At 50.2% G+C, this 24,194-nt stretch overlaps 11 protein-coding genes across 11 annotated transcripts; 9 read left to right on the top strand and 2 right to left on the bottom strand.

Annotated features, from left to right (window-relative positions):
• Positions 1–69: 69 nt before the first annotated feature.
• On the bottom strand, positions 70–1,361 carry BDZ83DRAFT_761519 (NAD-binding Rossmann fold oxidoreductase family protein). The gene is made up of 2 exons (XM_060515190.1): positions 967–1,361; positions 70–907 (listed from the first exon to the last, which is right to left on the bottom strand). Exons 1-2 carry the CDS (start codon positions 1,297–1,299, stop codon positions 155–157), a joined length of 1,086 nt encoding a protein of 361 aa, XP_060360582.1. The 5' UTR covers positions 1,300–1,361; the 3' UTR covers positions 70–154.
• Positions 1,362–1,775: 414 nt separating this feature from the next.
• On the top strand, positions 1,776–2,930 carry BDZ83DRAFT_587416 (dimeric dihydrodiol dehydrogenase; the record flags this gene model as incomplete). The annotated part of the gene is made up of 2 exons (XM_060506036.1): positions 1,776–1,812; positions 1,873–2,930. The coding sequence occupies 2 exons, from the start codon at positions 1,776–1,778 to the stop codon at positions 2,928–2,930; spliced, it is 1,095 nt and encodes a 364-aa protein (XP_060360581.1).
• A 1,092-nt stretch (positions 2,931–4,022) lies between these two features.
• On the top strand, positions 4,023–5,441 carry BDZ83DRAFT_587412 (uncharacterized protein; the record flags this gene model as incomplete). Its single annotated transcript, XM_060506035.1, has 3 exons — positions 4,023–4,291; positions 4,360–4,612; positions 4,671–5,441. 3 exons carry the CDS (start codon positions 4,023–4,025, stop codon positions 5,439–5,441), a joined length of 1,293 nt encoding a protein of 430 aa, XP_060360580.1.
• Positions 5,442–6,284: 843 nt separating this feature from the next.
• BDZ83DRAFT_587385 (Tannase/feruloyl esterase) lies at positions 6,285–8,028 on the top strand (the record flags this gene model as incomplete). Its single annotated transcript, XM_060506033.1, has 3 exons — positions 6,285–6,621; positions 6,696–6,831; positions 6,888–8,028. The coding sequence occupies 3 exons, from the start codon at positions 6,285–6,287 to the stop codon at positions 8,026–8,028; spliced, it is 1,614 nt and encodes a 537-aa protein (XP_060360579.1).
• Positions 8,029–8,494: 466 nt separating this feature from the next.
• BDZ83DRAFT_43014 (NCS1 nucleoside transporter) lies at positions 8,495–10,444 on the top strand. Its single transcript, XM_060503043.1, has 4 exons — positions 8,495–8,862; positions 8,933–9,100; positions 9,196–9,600; positions 9,650–10,444. The coding sequence occupies exons 1-4, from the start codon at positions 8,612–8,614 to the stop codon at positions 10,338–10,340; spliced, it is 1,515 nt and encodes a 504-aa protein (XP_060360578.1). The 5' UTR covers positions 8,495–8,611; the 3' UTR covers positions 10,341–10,444.
• A 674-nt stretch (positions 10,445–11,118) lies between these two features.
• Positions 11,119–12,402, top strand: BDZ83DRAFT_587469 (uncharacterized protein; the record flags this gene model as incomplete). The annotated part of the gene is made up of 1 exon (XM_060506046.1): positions 11,119–12,402. One exon carries the CDS (start codon positions 11,119–11,121, stop codon positions 12,400–12,402), a length of 1,284 nt encoding a protein of 427 aa, XP_060360577.1.
• A 760-nt stretch (positions 12,403–13,162) lies between these two features.
• On the top strand, positions 13,163–14,060 carry BDZ83DRAFT_43001 (uncharacterized protein). Its single transcript, XM_060503041.1, has one exon. The coding sequence runs from the start codon at positions 13,400–13,402 to the stop codon at positions 13,874–13,876; it is 477 nt and encodes a 158-aa protein (XP_060360576.1). The 5' UTR covers positions 13,163–13,399; the 3' UTR covers positions 13,877–14,060.
• A 208-nt stretch (positions 14,061–14,268) lies between these two features.
• BDZ83DRAFT_587426 (uncharacterized protein) lies at positions 14,269–15,588 on the top strand (the record flags this gene model as incomplete). Its single annotated transcript, XM_060506037.1, has 5 exons — positions 14,269–14,433; positions 14,489–14,578; positions 14,661–15,043; positions 15,106–15,173; positions 15,239–15,588. 5 exons carry the CDS (start codon positions 14,269–14,271, stop codon positions 15,586–15,588), a joined length of 1,056 nt encoding a protein of 351 aa, XP_060360575.1.
• A 601-nt stretch (positions 15,589–16,189) lies between these two features.
• BDZ83DRAFT_42998 (uncharacterized protein) lies at positions 16,190–18,055 on the top strand. The gene has a single exon (XM_060503040.1). The coding sequence runs from the start codon at positions 16,346–16,348 to the stop codon at positions 17,894–17,896; it is 1,551 nt and encodes a 516-aa protein (XP_060360574.1). The 5' UTR covers positions 16,190–16,345; the 3' UTR covers positions 17,897–18,055.
• An 821-nt stretch (positions 18,056–18,876) lies between these two features.
• BDZ83DRAFT_587390 (sodium symporter family protein) lies at positions 18,877–21,497 on the top strand (the record flags this gene model as incomplete). The annotated part of the gene is made up of 12 exons (XM_060506034.1): positions 18,877–18,911; positions 18,964–18,999; positions 19,056–19,158; positions 19,210–19,283; positions 19,334–19,440; positions 19,497–19,577; positions 19,632–19,721; positions 19,777–20,010; positions 20,133–20,178; positions 20,231–20,429; positions 20,482–21,216; positions 21,270–21,497. The coding sequence occupies 12 exons, from the start codon at positions 18,877–18,879 to the stop codon at positions 21,495–21,497; spliced, it is 1,968 nt and encodes a 655-aa protein (XP_060360573.1).
• Positions 21,498–21,777: 280 nt separating this feature from the next.
• BDZ83DRAFT_756040 (FAD binding domain-containing protein) lies at positions 21,778–23,826 on the bottom strand (the record flags this gene model as incomplete). The annotated part of the gene is made up of 5 exons (XM_060514694.1): positions 21,778–21,872; positions 21,936–22,052; positions 22,142–22,307; positions 22,367–23,254; positions 23,311–23,826. The coding sequence occupies 5 exons, from the start codon at positions 23,824–23,826 to the stop codon at positions 21,778–21,780; spliced, it is 1,782 nt and encodes a 593-aa protein (XP_060360572.1).
• Positions 23,827–24,194: the final 368 nt, after the last annotated feature.

Here is a 24,194-nt window from a genome sequence, read left to right as displayed (position 1 = left end):
ACTATCACAAACTGCGGTATGATTCAAAAGAGTGGTGTTGTGGAAACATGAATTTGGCTGAAGGATATCATTTGAGGGCTTTCAGAAGTTTTATTGTCATCAGTTGCCAGTCACACAGTTATGTTGAGGCGTTGGTCTGATGGAAGGTGTTACTCTACAGCTGGGCATTTATACTCGGGCCCGTCAATTGACCTTGTCGGTCAAAGAAGAGCTTCTGACCAGTCCGCAAGCTTTCCTGTAGGCCTGAGGCAATCCTCAGTGATGTAAGAGCCGATCTGAGGGGGATTGGCAGTGGCTTGTCATCCAAAATAGCATCAACGAACGCATTCGCTTCTACAACAAATGCCGAGATGAACCTGTCGTACCAAGAGTTCGTCGGTTCAACCTTGACATAGCCATCGGTGTCGCAGATTTCTACCCGATTCTTTCGCGGTATAGCATTGATTGTCAACTTGCCCGTCGTACCGAATATCTCAGTGACGCTGTCATAACCGTGAGAAGAGCTTCTCGAGTGGTAGAAATGAGCCATCTTTCCGTCCCAAAACTCGCACACTCCGATCGCGTTGTCCGCATCTCCGGTCTTTGAGAGATCTGGGAAGAACGAGGCCGTTCCAATGGCAGAGACAGATTTGGGGACAGAATCCTCGCCCAAGAACATCAGTGACAAGTCAATTTCGTGAATGGCGCAGTCAAAGTAGATGCCACCGGAGTCCCTGAGGTACTGATGAAAGAATGGACTCTGGTCAAGCTTCTCGCAGCCATGAGATCTGAATACGAACGGCTTGCCTATAGCGCCCGATTTGATTTTCTCGTGCGCATCCTGATAGCTGTCGTCAAATCGGCGGGCAAAAGCGACCATGGCTTTGGTCTCTGGCTTTGCTTCCACATGCTCACAGAGAGTCTCAAGCTAGGTGAGAATACGTCAGCACAAATGGAAAAGGAGACAATGATGGCAAGATTAAGTACCTCTGAGATAGACTTGCAAATGGGTTTCTCGCATAGAACATGAATCCCTTTATCGAACGCAGCCAGTGTCTGTGGAAAATGCAGCTCGGTAATAGAGGAAATGATGACAGCCTCAAGCCCTGGCGTCTCGATCATCTCTTCGAAAGTGGGATAAGTCTTAACTCCATGCGGCTTAAGATACTGTTCGGCCCAGTCGAGATCAGCTTGAGCAGGAGAGCAAGCGCACAGAAGTTTGGCCCGCGGGACTAGGTTCAAAATATTGAGGGCATGCTTCTGCCCCATACGTCCAATGCCAACAACTCCAACATTGAGGATCTTGTGCGAAGAGGTCATGTTGTAAATTCGTCGAGAAACAACAAAGTAGTCTGAAGTCAGTTTTCTGAACAAAGTTCCGAGAAAGTCGTTGTAAATATGCGGAGTAGCTTGCTTGTAGTCGTAGTAATCATATTGCGCAGTCTTGTTGGCGATGCTGCGAAAGGTTATACTTGTGAGTATTGAGTGCGGATATCTATTACTGCTTTCAGCGAATAAGGGCAACCGCGGCGATTTTATACCGTATTGGTAATGTGACACTCAACAATGGCTGACGCGACGTCACTGGCGAATCCCGAACACCGAAGTCATCAAGTGTTCACAGTGAGAAGATGTGTGTATAAAAGGTGGAAGAACATCCTCGGGCTTGCAATTCCGTCTGGAACTTTGGATACAGCGGCTCATGATTAAGTGTTGTCCCTCTACGCCTCTTCTCATATCCACTGCCGCCCAAGTCAGCCCCTCAAGTTACCGGTTCCAGCTAAACCCACCTTAAAATGCCGGAATTACCAGCGATTCGCTGGGGCATTGTTGGTAAAGCATTCCCCGCATGCTGAATTCGGGGAAAAGCACACTACTGACTTTTTACTACAGCTACCGGGATGATCTCCTCCTGGTTCGTCGAAGACCTTTTGGTCTCACGATCAGATGCAAAAGTCAAGCATATCGTCCAAGCGATTGGGAGTTCATCCGTGCAAAAAGGGCAAGATTTCTCGAAGCAATATTGCCCGAATAGTCAACCGGCTATTTATGGATCGTACGGGGAGGTTTTTGCCGACCCTAATGTGGATATCGTCTACATCGGCACCCCGCACGCGTTCCACAAGCAAAACTGCCTGGATGCCATCGAAGCAGGCAAACCCATTCTTTGCGAGAAGGCCTTCACGATAAACACTCGTGAGACAAAGGAGGTCTTTGCACTTGCCAAGGTAAAGGGTGTCTACGTTGCTGAGGCCATGTGGCTTCGTCACCGACCTTTGGTTCAAGATCTGCAACGCATGCTTCACAAAGAGAAGGTCATTGGCGAGGTTTTTCGCGTCTACTCTGAGTTCGGTCTCGGGCTAGACATCCCAAACCTCCCAGACAGCTCACGTTATAAGCAGCCTCACCTGGGTGCAGGGTCGCTGTTGGACTTGGGGATCTACACTCTGACGTGGGCTATCTTGGGCTTGGACGCAGGAACTCCCGGTTCTTCTGAGAAACCCAAAATCCTAGCTTCACAGTCGCACGATGGGTCCGTGGAGGTAACTACTAGTGTCATCCTCCACTACCCCTCAACGGGTAGACAGGGTGTTGTCACTTCAACGACAATGGCGACCGGAAACCCAGATGTGTTGGCACGCATTCAAGGAACCAAAGGCACGATTGAGGTACACGGCACCGTCCCATCCGATCCAGACTCTTTCACTTTGTACTCCACATTTGAGAGGGATCAGGTTAAGGGTATCATCGGAAGGGACGCAATCAAGACATTCGATTACAAGCCAGTTGGACGAGGATACTACTGGGAGGCCGACAATGCCGCGTTGGATGTGCTGGCCGGAAAGTTGGAAAGTGACGTGATGCCTTGGGCTGAGACTATCCGCGTCATGGAGATGATGGACGAGATTCGACGACAGGGTGGGACTGTGTACCCTCAAGACAAGGAGTGAGGGCTGTTTTTCTTCAATCTTAGTCCTTACCATATAATAGATAGCGATCAACAAAGATCTGGATTTGAGGGCAACCGGAATATCTTAAGCATTGCGTAGCAAGAAACATCAGATACTTCTCGCTGATGGAGATGCATTGTGATTCAAGGGGGAAGAGTTCTGGTAGTGGTTAGTTTAAGTGCGCACGTAAACAAGAAATAGAATACATCCCCGACGCTTACAGAATGTCAGTAATGTCCTGGTATCGTATTACTCTTTCCTTGATTGTCTCTCTGATGCCCATTCTCTGGGGCTAGTCGACGTTATTTCCTTATCTCGGACAGATCGCTTAAATGAGAAATGGTAAGTACAAGAATAGCCTATTTTGTTTCTCCTCGTCATCAAGAACATAGGCAATTGAATTGTCTATTTTCATATACTACGGGGCCCTCGGAGTTCGTGTGCGGATGGAACTTGATGCTTTTATTGAGATCGTCGACGAAGACTCTGTTCTCAGGCTCGTCTGAGGTTATCAACACCCAGTCAAGCTTCACGAGTTGATGACTCAAGTCTCAATTGACGAAGAATCGTCTTCAATCAAGTCAATAATTTATTGCACGGTGCATTTCATTGCCAGGGCTCTACTTGTACTGGACTTTAACTAATTAATCCTACTAGAAATGGAATTGGGCGATGCTCCAAGAGACCTACAAGCTTTTGACAAGACACCGTTAATGCAACTTGAAATCGAATCTTTGCTCACCCGAACAAGAGATAGAGAGGGTTGCGTTCACTTATACAGAGTGTTGCTTGAGCGAAAATGATCCACTCGTATCAATTAGTAACTTGCGCGCGGGTGTGGTGTTCGTTATCGGCGCGGGCCGGGATTGCCAATCTACTCCTGAGATGGCGCAATACATCAAGATGACCTGATGAACTCCAACTATTGGGCGATGCATGCCTTGACTCCAAACCATAAAATGCCGCGCAATCTATATCACTATCTCAGAGCCTCCGATGGAAGATTGCCAAGTCATCTAGTTACAAAATCATTCATCAACACAACCGATCGGCTCCTTTGTCAACATACGCTCCCATCAACTCATTATCACAATGGCTATCAAGAATTTTAGCGGGCCAAGTCCTCTCAAAGTTGCCATCATCGGCGGTGGACCCGGGGGTTTGGGTGCAGCGATTGAGTTTGGAAAGTTGAACTATGTTGACTGGTCTCTTTACGAAAAGAAGTCACGCATCAGTGAGACTGGAGGCGGAATCAGTCTACAAAGACATACCTGGAGGCTCTTAGAGCTGAATGGGGCGGCCAAGAACATTGATCCTTTGGATTTCTTCAGATCTCCTGATGGAACTAGCGGACAGTCAAGGTAGGCGATGTCCTGTGTCGCAAATAGTTGAGATTTTGGAACTTACTGATAGCGACTCCCCGCCACAGGAACGGAAGAACCGGAAAGCTTCTGGAGCAGCACCATCATCCCAAAGATACACCGCCGCAGCAAGTGAGCTGTCGTATGGTTCGAGCTAAGCTTCAGGCTGCCTTGCTCAAAGAAGTTGACCAAAGTCGTATCAAGACCTCTAAGAAGCTGGTTGATATCACAAAGCTGCCAACTGGTAGGATTGCGATTCGTTTCGAAGATGGTTTCAGCGACGAAGTTGACCTACTAGTTGGAGCAGATGGCATTCGTTCGGTAAGGCCCAATCCCATCAAGATACTTACCTAAGACAACAGGAACTAATAGCTTGAAGTTTGTAAGATCTTACGCTTTCCCAGAGCACAAGATTAAATACAACGGCCAGTCTGCCTATCGTACTATCATTCACAAGCCTACGGCCGAGAAGGTCGAGGGCATCCCGAAGTCTCCCGTATTCTGGCAGAACACTGGTGGCAAATACGTGTTTACGTGCCCTCTTGGCGGAGATGACTTTGAGGTCACTGCACGCATCCGCCGACCGATCGAAGGGCAGGAACATGTGAGCTGGGGTCGGCCTTTTGACTTTGCCACTATCGCCTCAGAGTACGACGAATTTTGCGAGCCTGTCCGCAAAGTCATTCAGCTTGCTGCTCAAGGCGAGACACAGGAATTTGCACTTTTCTCAGGCCCGCGATTGAAAAGTGTTGTCCATGAGCAAGCTATTGCCTTGATTGGCGATGCATCTCATCCTCTTTCAGGAGCCTTTGGTGCTGGGGCCGGATTTGCTCTGGAGGATGTCTATGCCTTGACGCAAAGCATTGACTGGCACTGGAGTAACGGTGGGGACTTGTCTGCGGCACTGGAGTTGTATGACCAGATCAGGTCACCCCATTATCGCGACTTGTACAAAGTCTTGGATGATTTTGGTGCGATGAATACTACGTTGCTTTCGGAGAATATTCCTGTTAATGAGGAGATTGAGGAGCGAGTCCGAAGGGCAGCTGAGAGTAAGAGTACGTGGATGTACCATTACGAGATAGACAAAGCTGTCGAAAAGTTGCTCGGGGCTGCCAATCAACATGGCCAGGTCGCAGCTGTGCTCTGAGCTCAATTTGTAGTTCACTGCTAGACATCTGGTCGCTAATCTTTCCATCGGGACAAAACACATAAGAAGCTCGGCCACAGACGTGCCAAATTCTGGAGGGTGTACGGGACGGGGCGAATGGGACTTTTGGTGACCCAGGGACGCGCCGTGGGACTTTCGAATCCAAATTCCATGACTTGCCTACCTCGGGCAACATCTTGATGTAAGACCACTCGGCACTTGACAGGCCGGAATATCTATGACCGAATACCAGTTGCCGAGCCTGCTTGTCGGGGCGGGGCCGGCAAGAGCGGCAGGATCGGACTGCACTCCTCAGGGACTGCGGAGAGATCACTGGCGATGGTCCTTGACGAACTGTGACTTGAGGTGCTTGCTGTTATGACCAGTCGGACAGCAACATGGCTTGATAATCGCATCGGCCGTAGAGTAAGTAGACATTAAATACATCAGACCAAGCTATTTTTGCAGTCTGCTCATTGTCAACGGAATCTGCTATCGGGATGATTCGAAAGCAAAATGATTTCAGTAAAAAGCCTCGGATTCATCCTTCCCGCAAAGTAAGGTATCCAAGCTAGCCAAGCGCTAATCTTATTATTGTTACATCACAGTCAAAGGCCTGGCTGATCCTTGTATCACCGGGGTCGTGTAAGCTACATGTGGACTAGAGAGGTCAGGGGGCGATATTTACCACCAGATGTATGCGGGGTAAAGGTCTGTTAGGTTTCCCTGTCTTCCACGTCCCCCCAACCTCCTAGCGTGTCTTAGAAAACATAAGATGAGACCCGGAGCCCATTGATGGCTCCGGAACAGAGAACCAGTCTGTCGGGACTCGCTTTGCTAAAGATGTTCGCGGCCGTTTCTCTAGTCCTTGCCGTTTTGCTGGCGTTCGCTACGCCTTCAGCAGCAACTTTTCAGAGTGACTGCCTGGCTCTCACTCCTCAGACTACGGTGCTCAACTCGACTGCTCAAAAGATCAGTCATGTGGAATCCGGCACCAACCTCACTTTTCCAGAGCAAGATGCATCATGCGGTCGCGGAAGCCAGGTGGTCCGCACTAACCTTTGTCGTGTCGCCATGAATATCACAACTTCTAGTAGATCACAGATTGTGGCTGAAGTGTGGCTGCCCGAGAAATGGAACGGGCGCATGGTAACGGTCGCTGGTGGAGGGCTCGATGGGTGTAAGTAGTTGAGTCTGAGACTCTGAGTGGTGGCGTTTAAACCGGGTACGTACTAACAACGAGAATTGCGATAGGCGTTCACACTGAGGACCTTGCGTATGCTACTGCTCATGGCTTTGCTGCTGTTGGCACGAATAACGGGCATGCTGGAACGACCGGTGTGCAGTTCCTCAACAATGATGACGTCGTCATCGACTTTTCGTACAGAGCGTGAGTTATCCCAGCTTCGACTTTCCAATCTACAGACCGACTGACATGCCTACCAGGATTCACACGGGCGTTCTCGCTGGAAAGAGTCTTCTTAAGTCTCTATACAAGGAGAAGATAACGGGGTCATACTTCTTGGGTTGTTCTCTTGGAGGACGGCAAGGCGTGCAAGCCGCGGACATGTTCCCCGAAGACTTCGATGGTATTGTCGCAGGTGCACCGGCAGTGGACTTCAACAACCTCTACTCCTGGCGAGCCGGCTTCTACCCTCTGACTGGGTCTGTTGACTCCAAGGATTTCATTGCTCCCGCTATCTGGAAGACAACCATTCATGATGAAGTGCTTAAGCAGTGCGACACTATCGATGGTGTTCAAGACGGCATCATAGAGAACCCCACCCTCTGTCACTTCGAGCCTGGAACTCTCCTGTGCAAGTCAGACAGCGGCGACTCCAAATGCCTTACTAGTGCCCAAGTCGAGATCGTGAGAAAGATCTTCAGCCCAACTAACTACACGGACGGCAAGCTTTTCTGGCCAGCCATGAATCCCGGCAGCGAAATCATCACCGCAGACGGGCTGTACAGTGGAAGCCCATTTGCTTTATCCCAGAATTGGTTCCGCTATGCGATTTACAATGACCCGAAATGGGACCCGGCTACTTACACACTCGAAAAGGACGGCATCTTTGCTGAAAAGCGGAACCCCAGCAACATCAAGACGTACCCACGGGACTTATCGGCATTCAAAAAGAGGGGAGGAAAGTTGCTGATGTACCACGGCCAACAGGATCAGCAGATCACAAGCTTCCACACTCCCATTTTCTATGACCGCTTGGCAAAGGGCATGCATCTGAACAACACTGGAATGGATCACTTCGCACGCTTTTTCCGTGTTTCCGGCCTTTACCATTGCACCACGGGACCCGGTGCCTGGCTGATTGGTCAAGGAGGCAGCGGTGGGAACTCGGCCGTCATCAGCGATAGTCTCCCATTCAATAGGACGTACAACGTCCTGGCCGCCATAGTAGACTGGGCTGAGGGTGGAATCGCCCCGGACACCATAACAGGAACCAAATTTGTCAATGACAGTGTTGGTTCGGGTGTAGACTTCCAACGGCGACATTGCAGATACCCGTTGCGAAATACCTACCGGGGCGAGGGAATGGACCCAAAAGTCCTGGATAGTTGGCAATGTGTGTAGTTGAAATTCAAGCTGCGTGCAGACTCAGGACGGAGAGAACGAGATCGTATCAGCTCTTATGGACTCGATAAGGGACCAGGGCCAAAACTTACATGTACTAATGATGCGACTACCTTAGGTCGACACTATATGTATTTTGTTTCATGCCAACCAGAAGTTCCAGTGATAAGTCCACATGGCAAGCTGAACAGATGTAGAAGTTGATCCGAATAGGTAGTTTCCATCTTGGGTCAGCCAGACGTGCACATGTCACATCAACCGATCCGGTCAACATCCCGCTTAACCGGGCCGGGAATCGATCCCTTGTCAGGATCAAAGAAGCATCCAATCCAGTCAGCCAAATCCGGCCAAAACAATGGGCTTATGGAGACTTCATTAGTCAATAATTCGCCAGCTAAGGCGAATTTGGGCGTAATTTATACGCCACGCACGGACTTCCGCAACAAATTTTCATTATCTGACTTTACTTATCGGCATCGAGTCATCCTCAGTCGAAACATTTACATGACTGTTTGGTGCACCCTCTATTTTCCCCAGTTCGACATTGAATTTGAGCTTTGCAATCTTTGGCAAAGACCTCAAAATGGCAGACAACTTGGAGAGCCAGCGCGACCGGCGCGGTGATGAAAAGCACGCAACAACAGATAACCTTGGTGCCGATGCACAAGCAGCTCCGGCTGCAGGCCGGAGTAGCAAAGGTCTCGTGCGGAGAGTCTTGATGGCTGGGCGGGTCGAAGAAGGCGGCATCGAGCCTATCCCTCGAGAAGTCCGGACGAACACCAAGTACTTTAATGCTTTCACGATCTGGTGCTCTATCAACACGAATATTTTGGCGTAAGTCTTCTAGCTCTCCAATTCTTATACAGTCTTCGTGCACGCAGGCTGATAAAGTTTTGCCACTCAGTATCACTTTCGGCATGCTGGGCCCGGTCTCTTTCGGCCTTGGCCTCCGAGATTCGGCGCTCGTCATTCTCTTCTTCAACTTGCTCTCAACGCTGGCTCCGGCATTCTTGTCGACGTTGGGCCCGAAGACTGGCATGCGACAGATGATTCAAGCTCGGTTTAGTTTTGGGTAAGTTGATATTTCCCCGATCGAAAGGGCAGGCCTACCTCAGAGTCTTCGGTTGCCCGCGGCGAACTCAAGTATCTCAATTGACGCCTTGCTAGATACTATTTCGTATACATTCCTGTCGTTCTCAACCTCGCTACTCTCACCGGCTTCTGCGTCATTATTTGTGTCGTTGGTGGGCAGTGCCTTTCAGCAGTGTCCGAAGGCGACCTTTCGACTTCCGTTGGCATCGTCTTGATCGGCATCGCGGCTCTATTGATCTCTTTCTGTGGCTTTAATGTGCTGCACTTCTACGAGGGTTACGCTTGGATGCCAGCTCTTGTGGCCATCATCATTGCGGTTGGATGTGGTGGACAGCAGCTGCAGAAGCAAGCCCCCTTTGAGCCGGCAACGGCAGCGGGGGTCCTCAGCTTCGGCGGTGTCATTGCGTCGTACATGATCCCATGGGCCTGTATCGCATCTGATCTGACAACGTACTTTGACCCTACTGGTCGGACGGTCTCGTAAGTAAATGTGCTTCCAGAAATGACCTCAAGACTCACTTTTTATCAGACACCGCATCTTTGCCTACAGCTACTTGGGGTTGGTTGTGCCGACCATCTTGCTCATGACCCTCGGTGCAGCTATCGGTGGTGCTATGAGCAATATCCCGGAATGGCAAATCGGCTTTGACAGCACTATGGTGGGCGGCGTTCTCGGAGCCATGCTCTCCCCAGCCGGCGGATTCGGCAAATTCATTCTTGTCGTCCTTGCATTCACACTTTTGGCGAACATTTCCGGCACCATGTACGCAATTACGCTGAACTTCCAGACCCTCATCCCGTCGTTCCGCCTGCCGCGCTACGTCTTCTCCGTTATCGTGACCGCCATTATCATTCCGATCGCGGTCAAGGCCGCACACGACTTCTTCTTGAGTCTCGAGAACTTCATTGCACTCATCGGCTATTGGTCTGCCTCCTTCGTTGGAATCGTGGTCACCGAGCACTTTATCTTCAGACGCGGTGACTCCAAGCTCTACGAGGTTGCGGTGTGGGATGTGCCCTCCAAGCTGCCCCTAGGTATTGCTGCTATCGGCGCAGCCGTGTTGAGCTTTGGTCTCGTCGTGCCTTGTATTGCCCAGGTCTGGTTTACGGGTCCCATCGCGGTCTCGACAGGAGACATTGGCTTCGAGGTTGCGTTCTTCTTGAGCGCTGTCTTGTACATGCCTCTACGTTATGCCGAGAAGCACTACTCGGGGCGGTAATAGGTTGTGAGAGTTATGATAAACAGTATAGAAATGGCTTCAACTAGCTCAAGGAGCTGGAAGAGCTCTATGATCAATGCCAATCACGTTCAGGCTACGGCATTTATTTGGCTGCTCCGTGTGTGCTGCGTCTCCTTGAGTGCCCGTCTCCGAGGCCAGGTTATTCTCTCATACACGGCACAATTCCGTTCATTGTACGCACAAGTCAATGCCTCTGTTTGTGGTAGCATCACTTGTCAACCAGGGATCATCAGTCTTCCCCGTCGAGAACTATGATTCCACAGCCTCTGGTACTTCGCATGTAACCAATCGCTCGGGCGGCCGAATGGCAGCAAACACGTTATCTGATCTCGGGATTCCCCTTTTGATGGTTCCACAACATTGATGTTACATGCAGAACCCTTCAGACTAGGGTCGGGTTCAGTTTGCTACAACCAACAAGAAGACAGGGAATAGTCAAGGACCCCTCACTCGAATGACTCCACCAGGGACTGAAGCTTACGGATCGTCTCACTGCAGGGTTTCCTTGCAGCTCTTCCCCGAGCATGCCGTTCAATGAGGATTATCCACCTGGCGGCACATGCGCCGACTTGGGAAGTCCCTTTGTTCATCTTGTTGACTGTCCTAGGTGCCGGCAGCTCGTCATAAGCTGGCGTACTTAATGAAGAGGAAGCACTGCTTTCGTATCTCTTCAAACCGCAATGCTCCCGGTTCTCTTTTGTTTTGCTTGGCTATATTCCTTGAAGCAATCTTCGATCTCTCTCCTCACCTCCTCACGATGGCTGGTATCGCACCTGGAAGGACCTTCACCCCCGGGTTGGACTTCAGCAACCAGTCGTACAGCAAGCTTAGCGAAAAGGTTCAGGCCGACATCACCCGTGCTCATAATATCATCAAGGAAAAGCTTCCGCTGCTCACCCAGCTGAACGCACTCGTCTCCTTGACATTCGGAGATCGTGTCCCAATCTTCGTGGATGCTCGTTCATCTGAGGCGAAGTTCCTCGACTCTTGCTCCGATGAGCCAGACACAAAAGTCACAATCAAGCCCGAGTACATCTCTCAGTTCTACGAAGGCAAGCTCGAGCCACGATATGGCCTCTTCAAGGACGCCTTCTTCCACGAGGCTTCAATGCCGAAGGGCAACATCCCCGTCGCCATCAAGTTTGCCGACCTCCTCACCCCCAACCCTCCTGTACCGCCTAAGAAGGTCGTTCCAGGCGCCTTTGCCCGTCTTCCTGAGCCAACAGAGGATATCGATCAAGTTAAGCGGGATATCAAGGAGTTTGGCTACGGTCTCGTCAAAAACGCCCTGACTCCTGAGCAAGTTTCTATCTTGAGGAAAGGAACCCAGGAACAAGCTGCTGGTGAACGCAAGGCCGGTGTATCCGCCGCGGACGGTGGCCCCAACGCCCCCAATCAGCGCATCTGGACTCTTATCAACAAGGGAGAGGAGTTCCTCGATCTTCTGAACCACCCTCTCATCGACGAGATTGTCCCCTGGTTTCTTGGCGAGCATGCTCTTATCCACAGCTACAGCGCCAACATTGCTCGCCCGGGAAATGTCCCCATGCAGCTTCATACAGATCAAGTCGCCATTCAGCCGCCTATGCGTGAGCTCGCCTTTGGCCTCAACATTATGTGGTATCTCGAGGATATCACGGAGAAGAACGGGGGCACTCGTGTGTTCCCTGCGTCTCACCTCGGTCAGATTGCCCCTGACGATCTGTTCACTATCGATGGAACCGTCGCCGCGGAGGGGCCTTCTGGCACTGCTTTGGTGTTCGACAGTCGATTGTGGCATGCTACGGGTCCCAACCGTGAGGAGTCTGGCGAGCGCCCTGTCATCCTGATCTTCTTCATGCGATCTTTCATTCGCCAGCAGGAGAATAACTTCCTGTCACTGCGCAAGGATGTCGAGGCTAAGTTATCTGACCGCCACAAGCGCCTCCTTGGTTTCTACACAACAGGTGCTCTGGGAGGTATCGAGGGAGAGGTCCGGGAGGGCATCTTTGTGACAAGGAAGGATGATTGCGTTGGAACATTGCGTGCCGCTCATGAATGATCACTTGAGCGTCCTGAGATTCAGGTCAACAACTGTATCTTTCCTTAGTTTCTCTGTAGAGCCTGGTTAAGATCATTCAAGTTCTGTGTCAACTCATGACTCTATTCCAGCCACCCTTCCATGTCGCTAAGATCTCACTGTGTCGATCCTCACATCTATCTCATTGAATTCTTCGGCCCGCCAGTCCATTTGACCAGCATCTATGCAGTTGGCCTTATGTCTGGACTTAACTTTTACCCTGGTTATTCCATCGCCGAACCAGTTGTTGGAGTCTTGAAGAGCAAACACGACCCCGGCCGTCGCCCCTAGTCTTCCTCGGGGAGAAGCCGCCGTTGTGTAATCCTTGTACATTGTGGAGCTCTTCTCCTCCTCTCGCAAGCCCCCGGGACGGCACGTTCTCCACCTACTCTCTTGGTTCTCTATTCCGCGTCTTGTTCTAGCCAACGACGTTCCAACAGAAGTCATCCATCTGACACGAAATTGCACTCCGGATAGCCGAGTTTCAAGACCTTTCCACCGGTGATGTAACCTAGTTCTCGGGTCCTAGTAGAGAACATTGGAGCCGGCAGAGTTCTTGTTTGCCAGATTGTCACTGTTGGTATCGGGAATCCAACTCCGGTCGGAACGATACTGCATCGGCAGAGTTTCTTCAAAGAGGCATGCTGGGTAGATCTCAGATCCAGAATCTCCGTATTAGGAAACTCGCTAACATTGAAGTACGAGCAGTGCAGGAGAGCGTAGGGGAGCAATTTACAGCGACTCGGACTTTGACTACTCTCGTCCCCAACATTCTAAGGATCACGAGGCCTATGGTGCGATTGAACTACTCTGCATCAGCTTCAAGAGTGACCATTTCATGCTTGGAGAAGTAATCCAGGTTAAATTACGCATCGAATGTGCTTGAGCTTGATTCAACGGCATGGGCTCAGTTACAAGTTGATGCTTCCTACAACAAGGTCCGCGTGTGGATATCAAAGCGTGGTTTGTGCTTCAGCCGATGGTAGTGGTCCACTTTCTGCTTGCGTTGCTTAGGCTGACTGAACGACACCATCACAGTCAGAAGCTGGGTCATGCAGCGGCTAGCCACACTGCGTCGTTCCAACAGCCAAGGAAGCAAGTCTCCACCAAACACATCCGCAACTCTTCGCAGGCATCGTCTTCCAACATCCAAGCCCTGGAAAGTAATTCTATCCTTGCGGTTCCACTCCTTTACGCAGGCACAAGCAGTTGCAGAGTGATTATTGGAGGCTGGAGCAAGGTTTCTGGCCAGCTCGCATCCATGAAGGATGGCATCGTGAGATATACTCCGTACATGGGTGTCAGGAACTTTTGTTCGCAAACAACCCACAGAAGCGCTCTATCACATCCATGCCCTGAGCTTCATTTTCACTGCATTGTAATCGTATGGCAAGGAAGGTACATCGGGATGATTAGCCTCAATGATCCGCGGCTTGCAATTCAGGGGGTAATATGAACGCCCGGAAGTTAGAATCTAAGTGGACCATGACAATTACCCGTCGATGAACATCGTTTCGATCGATAGCCCAACACTCATTTCCCGTGTTGCTCTACCACAGGAAACTTCATGTTGGTAGAATTGGTCGATCTTCGTTAGTAATATCAATGGCTCACTTAATGCCAGGGTGTTTGAAGGATTTTGTTTTTCCAGTCAAGCACCTTTCTAGACCATATCGTCAGGCGCTCAGCCATAGACAACGATTTCTTCGTAAACATCTTAGATTGCCGTACAACGTCAAGCAGAAGGGTTATGCTCTGTTGGAGAACCTGGAAATTGCCGTTTGAAATTTGACGGTCTTCAGCCTGTTGAGTTAAGCTTTCGATATGGCGGCAAAGCCTTTCGACGAGATGGAGGTAAATTGGATCACTAGACCCAATCTCCTAGGAATGGCAACGCTGGGTATCACGATATGCCTGGGATCCATATCTTTCGTTGTCTTCATCCTACGACTGTGGGCACGACACAAGACACGAGCAACAGGAACAGATGACTACCTCATGGGTATTGGTGTGGTGAGTATCCTGTACGACTTTGCTTTCCTTTCTATTCCTGACAGTTTGGCAATAGGCGATTTACCTGGCATGCTGCGTCTTCACATCAATTGCAGTATATGCAGGCATGGGCACAACGGATAGTCGTCTGAAAGAGTGGAATATGGTGGCTGGTATTAAAGTGAGCTTTCATTCCCTCTTCTATAATTCTTTATTCAAGTCAACAGACTAACAGCAATGTCGAACAGTGGCTTGTGTTTTTCCAGATCACTTACGCATGGAGTCTTCCATTCATCAAAGCCAGCATCTGTTTCACAGTCTTCCGCATCACGAACCGAAGAAGATACCGAACCATCCTTTGGGCCGTCATGATTGCATCAGGGCTTAGCACCACTATCGGCTTCATTGCTGTGGTTGCAGTGTGCCGCCCCGTCGAGTACACTTGGGATAAGTCAGTGGACGGACAGTGCGCACCTCAGAATATCATTACCACGATAAGCTACATGATCTCGGTTTTAGCAATTGTGACCGACTGGACATGTGCAATCGTCCCGACCGTTGTTGTTTGGGGTCTACAGATGAAGTCAAGAGTGAAGGTTTCTGTTTGCGCTGTGCTTGCGCTAGGTGCGATGTGAGTTTGCTGAGCGATTGATCATGAATCTCCTACGGTTGCTGACTGGTTTTTAACTCTAGTGCAAGCGCCGCCACGATAGTCCGACTGCCGTACCTGCAGTACTACAACCAAGTTGAGAATTACTTGCGTAAGTGCTCACTCAATCTGCAGGTTCTTCCTTCCAATCTCCATGGCTGATCAAGAATTCACCAGACAACATTTCTAATATCGTCCTGTGGTCGATTCTCGAGTGCGGGATCGGTATCATTGCCGGCTCACTTCCATCATTGAGGAGACTGCTCAAGTTCTGGCTAGACAAGTCCAGCAAAGGCTCTTACAACAACACAGGGTCGAATGATCTGAATGCAAGGCAGGCTGGGAGTAATGGTATCAGAATGAATAACCTCAGCGGGCGAGGTATGACAGTTTCGAACTGCCAAAGTGGCCCTCACGACAACTGGGCTCAGCTGGATGATGATTCCGATAGCCAGAAGCATATCATCATGAAAACTCGAGAATTTACGGTCCAATACGAACGAGACGGTCAATCTCGTGGACGGTGATTTGAGAGAGCCATCATAAACGCGCCCTGGTGGCCGGTCTGAATGCTGGCCGAAGTGGGGCCGTCATACCGCCCCCGGACACGGGAGTGATGATATGCCCCCCCGGTTCGGTCAATGTATTGCTTCTCAAGTTTCCATAGAACTAGAACTTCATGATTGGCTATAATAGGGATCAAAGATCGAGTGATATGGGATCTGAAGGGAAGCTTTATCATTGGTAAATATGATCACCCCTTGAGATCGTCCCCAGCGGAGTGGAACAGTAGAGTGGAAGTGCCCGCCGGCGCCTTGGCTCTTGGCAGGATGCCGACGGGCAGTGTCTGCATGCCTGACCGCAAGATATGTTAAGACTGGAATTCATTGCCTGCTTAGAGAGGTTGAACGAACATTCGTTTACACCCCGAATTCAATGAGACCAAAGAGTTCTTGGTGAAGGATCCTTAGCGATGATGATTGAACTCTAGCGCTGGCAGTTTGCGTTCCTCCGATGCATTAACTTACCTAATGCATCTACGTGACGGATTTCCGAACGACCTAGACAAGCCACGGCTGAGTAAGCTCGTATGTTTTTGTCTCTGTCCGGCAATGACGCCCCCGCGAGTAAAGTCTCACCGGATGCGGATAAGCCTTCTGCCATTGGCTGTGCGACGTCAATGGCTTCATTCCCATCACCTTCGTGATCCTCCCAACTCTGACTATACCTTCCAAGACAAATACCCCGAATCTCACGTAGACAATCGAGCATTGAAATTCAAGTATGGCTATGGAGATCCTCCCCCAGGAAGTCGTCGACCAGATCGCATCAAACTTACACCGACCTGATCTCAAGAACCTACTGCTACTATCACCTAAGCTTCGCACCGCGGCGGAGAAGTACTCTGATGGCTTCACAGATTACACGCTGCGAGTGCGTGATCTCTGTGAGTTCGAGGAAAAGTTTCGCGGTGCGCGCTTCTGCTGGCTGCGGAAGCTGGAATACAAGCTGGTGTTGCTGCCTCAGCGACTGCCGAATAGGATTCGCTCAACGACAGATAACGCCGCAGAAGCGAAGCGCAACGCGGAGTATCTTTCCAGCCAGATCCATCAGTTGTTTGATTGCCTGAAGAACCTCGAAGAACATGATGGACCGCAAGGCACGATAGATCTTGCAATCACCAGTCCTGAGACGCGTGAGACAGAGATTAGGATACCAGAAGCATGGTTCATACGGCTCCTTGACCCAGACCGGCTACCAACGCTCACATCTATCGGCTCTCTTCACCTAGGACCTTCTCCGACTCAGCGGCAGTCGAACTATTTTAGCAGATTCGATCTTAGAGCTACGCTTGATCTCTCACTCAAACTCCCAGGCATTGAGAGCGTAAATGCCGAACTCTTCGACGAACACAACTGCGATGCTGAAATCGACCGGGTGCGCGTCCATGGGCGAGAGGATTTCGCGAGGGCCGCTACGAACATGTCTCTGCAGACAAGGAAAGCCGAGTTGAGATTCCAGAGCCGGAAGGCACATCAACATCTCGACCACGATGCTGCGATGCCGAAACTCATCCTCTCAGGGTCGTCGGACTCTTTTAGCTCAAGTCTAAGGATTCTATGCCAAAACCTCACCCAACTTCGACTGAGTGCCATTATTGACCATTCTTTTTTCTGGTCCGAGGATGACAGTGGTTTGGTCTGGCCTAATCTGGAATCATTGGAGGTCAAATTTCACCCAGTCACCCCTTCCGGTTCCTGGTATTTCATGGGACCCCGTGGAGAAGGCAAGGACGTGCAGGGATACCCTGTTGAAGGTGTGGGGTATGCCAGTCAAGGGCATTCCGCTAACAGCGATACCATCATACTCGGCCATGCTCCTTGCAGGCCGTCAGGATGGCGTCTCAAGCCTAATCCAGACACACTGTATCCGCTACTCACCGCGTTCGCCAAGGCAGCGGCCAAGATGCCTCGCTTGAGAGAAGCTATGATATGGGCGCCAATCTGGTGGTACTTGGGAGATCACATCTCGCCCAAGTTCTCATACAACAGAGGATTCGACATGATGAACAGCCAGAGGTCACTCGGCTGGGGGATAGGGTACACGGCACCAGATGCCGATGAGGCCTCGGGCTCTGTAGAGTCCGATGATGAGGATGTTCGGCTTTTTGAGTGGAGAACAGGCAGTTGGGAGGCGGATGAGGCGTTAAAACAGCTGTTCCATAACATTGGTCGCGAGACGCACGGTGACGAGTTTGAAGACGATTGGGATCCAGAAACAAATCAGGAAGATTTGTTCTTTGAGAATTTCTGCCAAGGCGAAAGAAATGCGTGATGTCAGGCGCGCAGAATGTTTATGGAAGAGAGAGGTTTCGATGTAGCTTGTTAGTAATTGAGCGCAATTGGATTCTTCTGTCTCTGTCTAGCACTGTCTCTATGTCCCCTTTGCAGATACAAGATTGAGATTAATTTTACTATTGTGTCAGAAACCAACATTTCCGATGACTATTCGCAATCTTATCTCCAGTTCCACGTTCCATTGATTGGAGAGTGATAACAACTTGACTTCCAAGAAGTACTAAGACCTTGGCTGGCTCCATCCGAACCACTGAAAACCCCCAACATCATCCTCCCGGGATCTCGGCGCTCCTGGGCAGACGCATTTCATCCCTTAAGCGACGAACAAGCCTTCCGCGTTCCATAATACTTTTTAACCCCAGGGCCCGAGCGAGTGATAACAGCGGGACATGTTGGAAACCTTCACAGCGAACATGCCCGCCGGCGACATTAAATTACGACAAAAGTTCAAGAAAGACAGCTCTGTATTGCGCGGATCCCGCTCCTCCACGCCAAGACCTAGCGGCACATTATGCAGACATGCGCGATGGCGGAGATAACTTGCAACTCGGTATCACGCATGCCTACTTTATCCCATTCCAATGACCTTATCTCTCAATTAACCGTTGCTCTCCAATGTACCAACACAAACATCCTTAGCAAAGAGCTTCTTTTAACTCCTCTGGGATTTATAATTAAGGTAGACATCAAGACCAGTGGCTGGTGTCGCGTAGTAGTAGAAATGATTAGCATCTGACGTACATCAAAAGCAAGGGTTGCTGATAAAGGTGACAAAAGCCCGGCGGCCGCTGACAGACGGCAACATGGTAGACGGAGTGTTGTTGCTCTGATATATCTCTATCGACTGCCCCGTTGATCCAGACATCGCTCAGAATTGCCAACAGCTGGTTTCGCGTTGAGAATACACTAAGCACAATTCAGCAGCCGACAGGACTCTTCATTCCGATAGAAGTCATTATGGACTCGACGCCAGTCCTGCACCAAGGATGGGGGTCGGTTTCCTTCAAACTTATTCACAGAGTCTTGAACACTAACAACATCTAGCTACGGCCTCATGATTGGACTGGGTGTTCTTTTTGCGTACGTTGCATCTCCTGGTCCCGGTCATCAGGTCCACGTGCTCATTCAACTTACAGTGTGTTTATGATCATCATTACTTGGGCGCTCAAGAGATACAATTATGAGCTGCAGACATCCGAGATGTTCACGACAGCTGGACGGTCATTGAAATCAGGATTAGTGAGTTTAGATCAGTCACACACGACAATTCTCAGCGCTAATTCTTGCTAGGTCGCCTCATCGGTGCTTTCAACTTGGACATGGGCCGCGACTCTGCTGCAGAGCACAGCCGTAGCTTACAAATAGTGAGATCTGTGATGACTTTGTGTCTGCTGGTGAGACTGACAACATCAAGCGGGGTCTCGGGGCCTGTATGGTATGCCTCCGGAGCCACTGTACAGATCATTCTGTTCGCCACGCTCGCTATTGAACTGAAGAGACGCGCTCCCAACGCACACACATGTAAGAGTTTGGTAGAAAATGGCACCCAATTCTCAACTAACCCGACTCTCCGTCAGTCCTAGAAGTTGTGAAAGCTCGATATGGGCCGGTCACACACGGCGTGTACATTGTCTTCTGTTGCTTCTGCAATATCCTAGGTAGGCTTCAGCTCTCGTCACCCTGAGTATCAAAACGCTAAGTTCTCATCTTAGTGACGGCGATGCTGCTCACCGGTGGGTCTGCGGTCATCCAAAACTTGACCGGTGCCCCTGTAGCTGCTTCCGTATTCTTGTTCCCGATCGGTAAGTCAAATCAGAAATTTCAAAGCTTCACTTCATCATTCTAACTGTCACACAGGTGTGGTCGTCTACACTCTTTTCGGTGGTATCAAAGCAACTTTCATCACGGACTACATCAATGGCTTGGTGATTCTCATCATCATTTTCATTTTTGCATTTACAGTTTACTCAACCAATCAGCTTCTAGGCTCGCCCGGGCGAGTATGGGAAATCCTTACTGAACTTGCGGCTGAGCGGCCCCTGGCTGGAAATGCAGGCGGCAGCTACTTAACCATGCGCTCTCAAGGAGGAAGTGAGTTCCCACATTCATATCCTGTTAAGACCCGTCTCACAGTCGAGTAGTTGAGTTCTTCATCATCAATCTCTGCGGCAACTTCGGTACGGTGTTTCTGGATAACGGTTACTACAACAAAGCAATTGCAGCAAGCCCGATTGATGCTCTTCCGGGCTATGTCATGGGGTAAGACTCCCGCGAAGCACTACGAGTGTTTTGTATTCTGACATCATTCCAGTGGAATCAGTTGGTTTGCCGTTCCTTGGCTCACTGCGACTACCATGGGTCTCGCGGGTCTCGCTCTAGAAAGATACGACATCTGGCCGACCTACCCGAACCGTCTAGCCGCTGCGGACGTTGACGCCGGATTGGTTCTACCCACTGCTGCCGTTGCCCTGCTTGGGAAAGGAGGAGCGGTTGCAACGCTCATTCTAGCCGTGAGTTGTGTTTCCAAGCGCGATCTATTTATAGGAAGCTGACTTTTAGTAGTTCATGGCTATCATGAGTACCTACTCGTCTGAGCTAATCTCTGTATCGTCCATCTGCACCTACGACATCTACAAGACCTACTTCAACCCCAATGCTACCGGCAAGCAACTCATGCGAATCAACTACATCGGCATGGGTGTCTTTGCCCTCGTCATGGCTGGGTTTGCGACCGGTCTCAACTATGTAGGCATCTCCATGGGCTACCTTTACTTGATGATGGGTGTCATCATTTCTTCCGCCGTCTTACCCGCTGCCCTCACTCTACTCTGGGATGGGCAGTCCTGGGCGGCCGCCACTTTCAGCCCAATCATCGGATTCGCCCTTTCGATGACGGCATGGCTCGTCACAACGAAGATAAAGTACGGCGAATTGAGTGTTACAAACACAGGTGCGAACGAGCCAATGTTAGCCGGAAACTTGACATCGCTCCTTTCACCAATCGTCTTCATCCCACTTCTGACTTTTATCCCACCTTTCAAGCCCCAGCAGTACGACTGGCAGAGTATGCTCAACATCCGACAAGCGGACGATCATGAGCTCGTTGACGCTGCTCATGTGGATGTTGAAAACTCGCCTGAAGAGAGGGCGAGAGCACTCCAGAGTGATCCTGACGAGCAGGTCAAGCTCGAAAAAGCAGCCAAGACTGCTCGCTGGCTGACTGTTGGTGTGACACTCGTTCTGCTCATTTTGTGGCCGATGCCGTTGTATGGCACTGGCTATGTATTTGGAAAATCTGTGAGTGCTGGTTCAATCTCCAGATAGACTGCTGTACTAATACCGTGTCACAGTTCTTCACCGGCTGGGTCGTTGTAGGAATCACTTGGCTATTCGCCTCTGTTGTCATGGTCGTCTTCTTGCCGATATTCGAATCTCGGAGTACGATCGTGCGAACTACTCGCATGATGTTCAAGGACCTCTTCGGCCTGAGAGGGAAGGGCAAGCCTGTCAGTGAGGGCATGTCGCCTGGCTCAAGTACCCCACCTGAGCTCACGGAGAAGGCCACGTCCAAGGCATGACGTGTTCTTTAGTCGATCTTGGTAACTAAGGTTGATGTAGTACTGCAAGCATGTCACATTATATATGCTGTCAGGACATGATCTACGCACTACCTAGTATCCCGTTCTAAATGTTCTTATTCGAAACCACATGCTCTGATGCTCAGAAATACTCTTTGTCTATCTATTTCCGCATGCTCTCGGATTCCAATATTAACCCAACGACAAATTGTCTCAGCAGGTTAAACTATTCAATGAGCCTATATGCGAGTTTCCAGGTAGCGACTCAACCAGCCGATGATTATTGGTGGAATCTATGCGTTGTGCGCGTCGTGAAGTCTTTGAAAAATTCAAAGATATCCTGCATGGTCGTGAAGTCGAATATCCCGGCAACATCTGGGTTCACAACGTCAATCTAGGAATATTGGACAATTCGAAGGCCTCTTTGACGGAACTTACACTGATCTGGTCGGACGAGAACCATCGCGCCAACCTCTGGATTAATGCCATATTTCGCATATGCTTCTCCGTGGCCTGTATGGTAACTGACATCATCAACGAAAACATTTTGCAGGCCTCCATGATATCGTTAGCTAGAAAACGGGCAGGAAGGAACTGTTTGGGGAAAAGGCGAGACTTCTGAATTCAAAATCTAGAATACTCACATTTAACTCCCCACCTTCCGGCGTTAGGGGTAAACAGCCGCGGTATCTGACGATCTTCCAATTTTCGTCGGTCAGATTTGAGCACCAAAACCAGACTCAAAAAGCTATGGATATCATTTTGAAGTGTCGGCAGCTGTTTCATCGATACTTCAAGCGATTTTGCGACCTGTACAGATGTTTAGCAGTGCTTTGAGCCTGGTGACAAGGGGCTTTTGTGTTGCTCACCTGGAATAAGCGTTTCTCTGCTTGAGCCTCCGAAACATCGCCAGGGAAGACGATCAAAGACCACCTCGAGTCCGCACGTAGAGCATGCGAAAGCTGTATTGCTTTGGCATCAGAGAAGCGAACGACTTGCGCGCTTTGGAACCTCATTCCCACGCTGATACCAGACGCCAGGCTATCCTTGTGACCAGGCCTCACGAGCATTGACGGCTGATATTGCGTGGCTAGACCAGCAGTGTATCTCCCCGATTTGATGAAATATTCCTGAAAGTCTGCAGTGGTGTACCCGTTCTCTTTCCGGTACGTCGAAGAAAACATTTTCGCAAATTGCCTGTCAAAGTCGATGAGGCCCTTGGCGGTCTGGTGGCGTTCAGAGACGTACGTCTCCAATATCGAGGGGTGAGCGTGCTTTCGGAGGACCGCAGAAAGTTTCCACCCAACGTTATACCCATCTTGAAGACTGACGTTCATGCCTTGTCCAGCCTTGGGCGAGTGTGTGTGGCAGGCGTCGCCGGTAAGGAAGACCCGATGATCTTTTGTGAAATGATCCGCAAGTCGTTGTCCGATGGAGTACGCAGAGAACCAGGATGTCTCAGCTATTTCGACTTGGTAAGGCTTGAAAATGCCATCAATGCGCTCCTTGACTCTCTCAGGTGTGACTTCTCCCGGTGTTGAGACTGGCATTTCCATGTAAAACCTGACCATCTCATCGCCCTCTCTTGGAATGATGACCAGATTGCCCGAGTTAGACTGAATGACACTTTTCTTTCGGATGTCGGGAAAGTCGGTCCTGGGGTAGATGTCCATAACAGCCCAAACCACGTCACTGCTGTCGCCCACCATCTTGAAGCCAAGAGACTTTCTGACCGCACTATGTGCTCCGTCGCATCCCTAGTCTCGATGGTTTGTATCGCCGTCGTAGTAGAGGAAAATGAAGCGGGACTTACCAAAGCATACTTGGCACGATATGTGCGCTCAACACCACTTTCAATCGTCTTTATAGTTACGCAACGGGCATCAGGGTTTCCCGCAGCTTCACTATCGACAACAACTTGACGAATATCACTTCCATACTGAATGTGTGATTGGCCAGACGACTTCACAATATCCTCAATCAGGATCTCATTGATGCGTGCCTGATTCAGGATCACATGGGGTAGATGGCTGAGACCGGGCTCGGTATCTGGCTCGAGATGAGACCTGTGGATTCCGCCTTTGCTGTCGGGCGACCAAAACGCAAGTTCGAGAACGTGGTAAGCTTCTTTCAGGACGTCCTCGGAGAGGCCTAGATGCTCAAGGATCTCGACTGTACGGACTTGAACACCGTCTGCCTGACCCTGCTTGAGGGGACCTTCGCGCCGCTCAAGGATCTTGAAGTTGATGCCGCATCGGGCTAGCCAGACTGCTGCGCATAGACCAGCTGAACCGCTGCCGCAGATGAGAACGTCGTATTCTTCAGACATGTTGAAAACAAAATAACGTCAGCAAGATTCGGTGTAGCTTGCATGTGGTCGCATATGACACTGCTACTTGCCCGTCTTATACATCACTAGCCAGCCAAAGTTCCGAAATCAGCTACCGGGCGGGGTTAACAATTATTTCCCCGGAAGTCAACTCGTGCGGGGGATTGTCATGGGGACCGTCCCTGCATCCAAAGACGTTTCCTGTGCATCCGACGAGTCTTCCGAATTCCGTCCGGGATATGAGTTCGGCACCGGCGACGACACCCACCAAACTATTGAACCTGTGGATCCGGGTCCGCGTGGGTCCTCGAGATACCGACGGGGCCACGGCAGGTTTTTCACAAAATGCCGGAGGTTCGGCCACAAGA

The sequence above is a fragment of the Colletotrichum acutatum genome, assembly GCF_030867785.1.
Source record: "Colletotrichum acutatum strain CBS 112980 chromosome Unknown BDZ83scaffold_115, whole genome shotgun sequence".
Classification (NCBI taxonomy): Eukaryota; Fungi; Ascomycota; class Sordariomycetes; order Glomerellales; family Glomerellaceae; genus Colletotrichum; species Colletotrichum acutatum.
Note: the sequence above shows the minus strand (reverse complement) of the source record. Positions and strands in the feature narration are given on the sequence as shown.

Coding starts and splice junctions, on each gene's coding strand:
- BDZ83DRAFT_761519 (XM_060515190.1), bottom strand. CDS start 1,299: ATGACCTCTTCGCACAAGATCCTCAATGTTGGAGTTGTTGGCATTGGA. Junction 908..966: donor TTTGCAAGTCTATCTCAGAG/GTACTTAATCTT, acceptor ATTCTCACCTAG/CTTGAGACTCTCTGTGAGCA.
- BDZ83DRAFT_43014 (XM_060503043.1), top strand. CDS start 8,612: ATGGCAGACAACTTGGAGAGCCAGCGCGACCGGCGCGGTGATGAAAAG. Junction 8,863..8,932: donor ATCAACACGAATATTTTGGC/GTAAGTCTTCTA, acceptor TTTGCCACTCAG/TATCACTTTCGGCATGCTGG. Junction 9,101..9,195: donor CAAGCTCGGTTTAGTTTTGG/GTAAGTTGATAT, acceptor ACGCCTTGCTAG/ATACTATTTCGTATACATTC.
- BDZ83DRAFT_43001 (XM_060503041.1), top strand. CDS start 13,400: ATGGTAGTGGTCCACTTTCTGCTTGCGTTGCTTAGGCTGACTGAACGA.
- BDZ83DRAFT_42998 (XM_060503040.1), top strand. CDS start 16,346: ATGGCTATGGAGATCCTCCCCCAGGAAGTCGTCGACCAGATCGCATCA.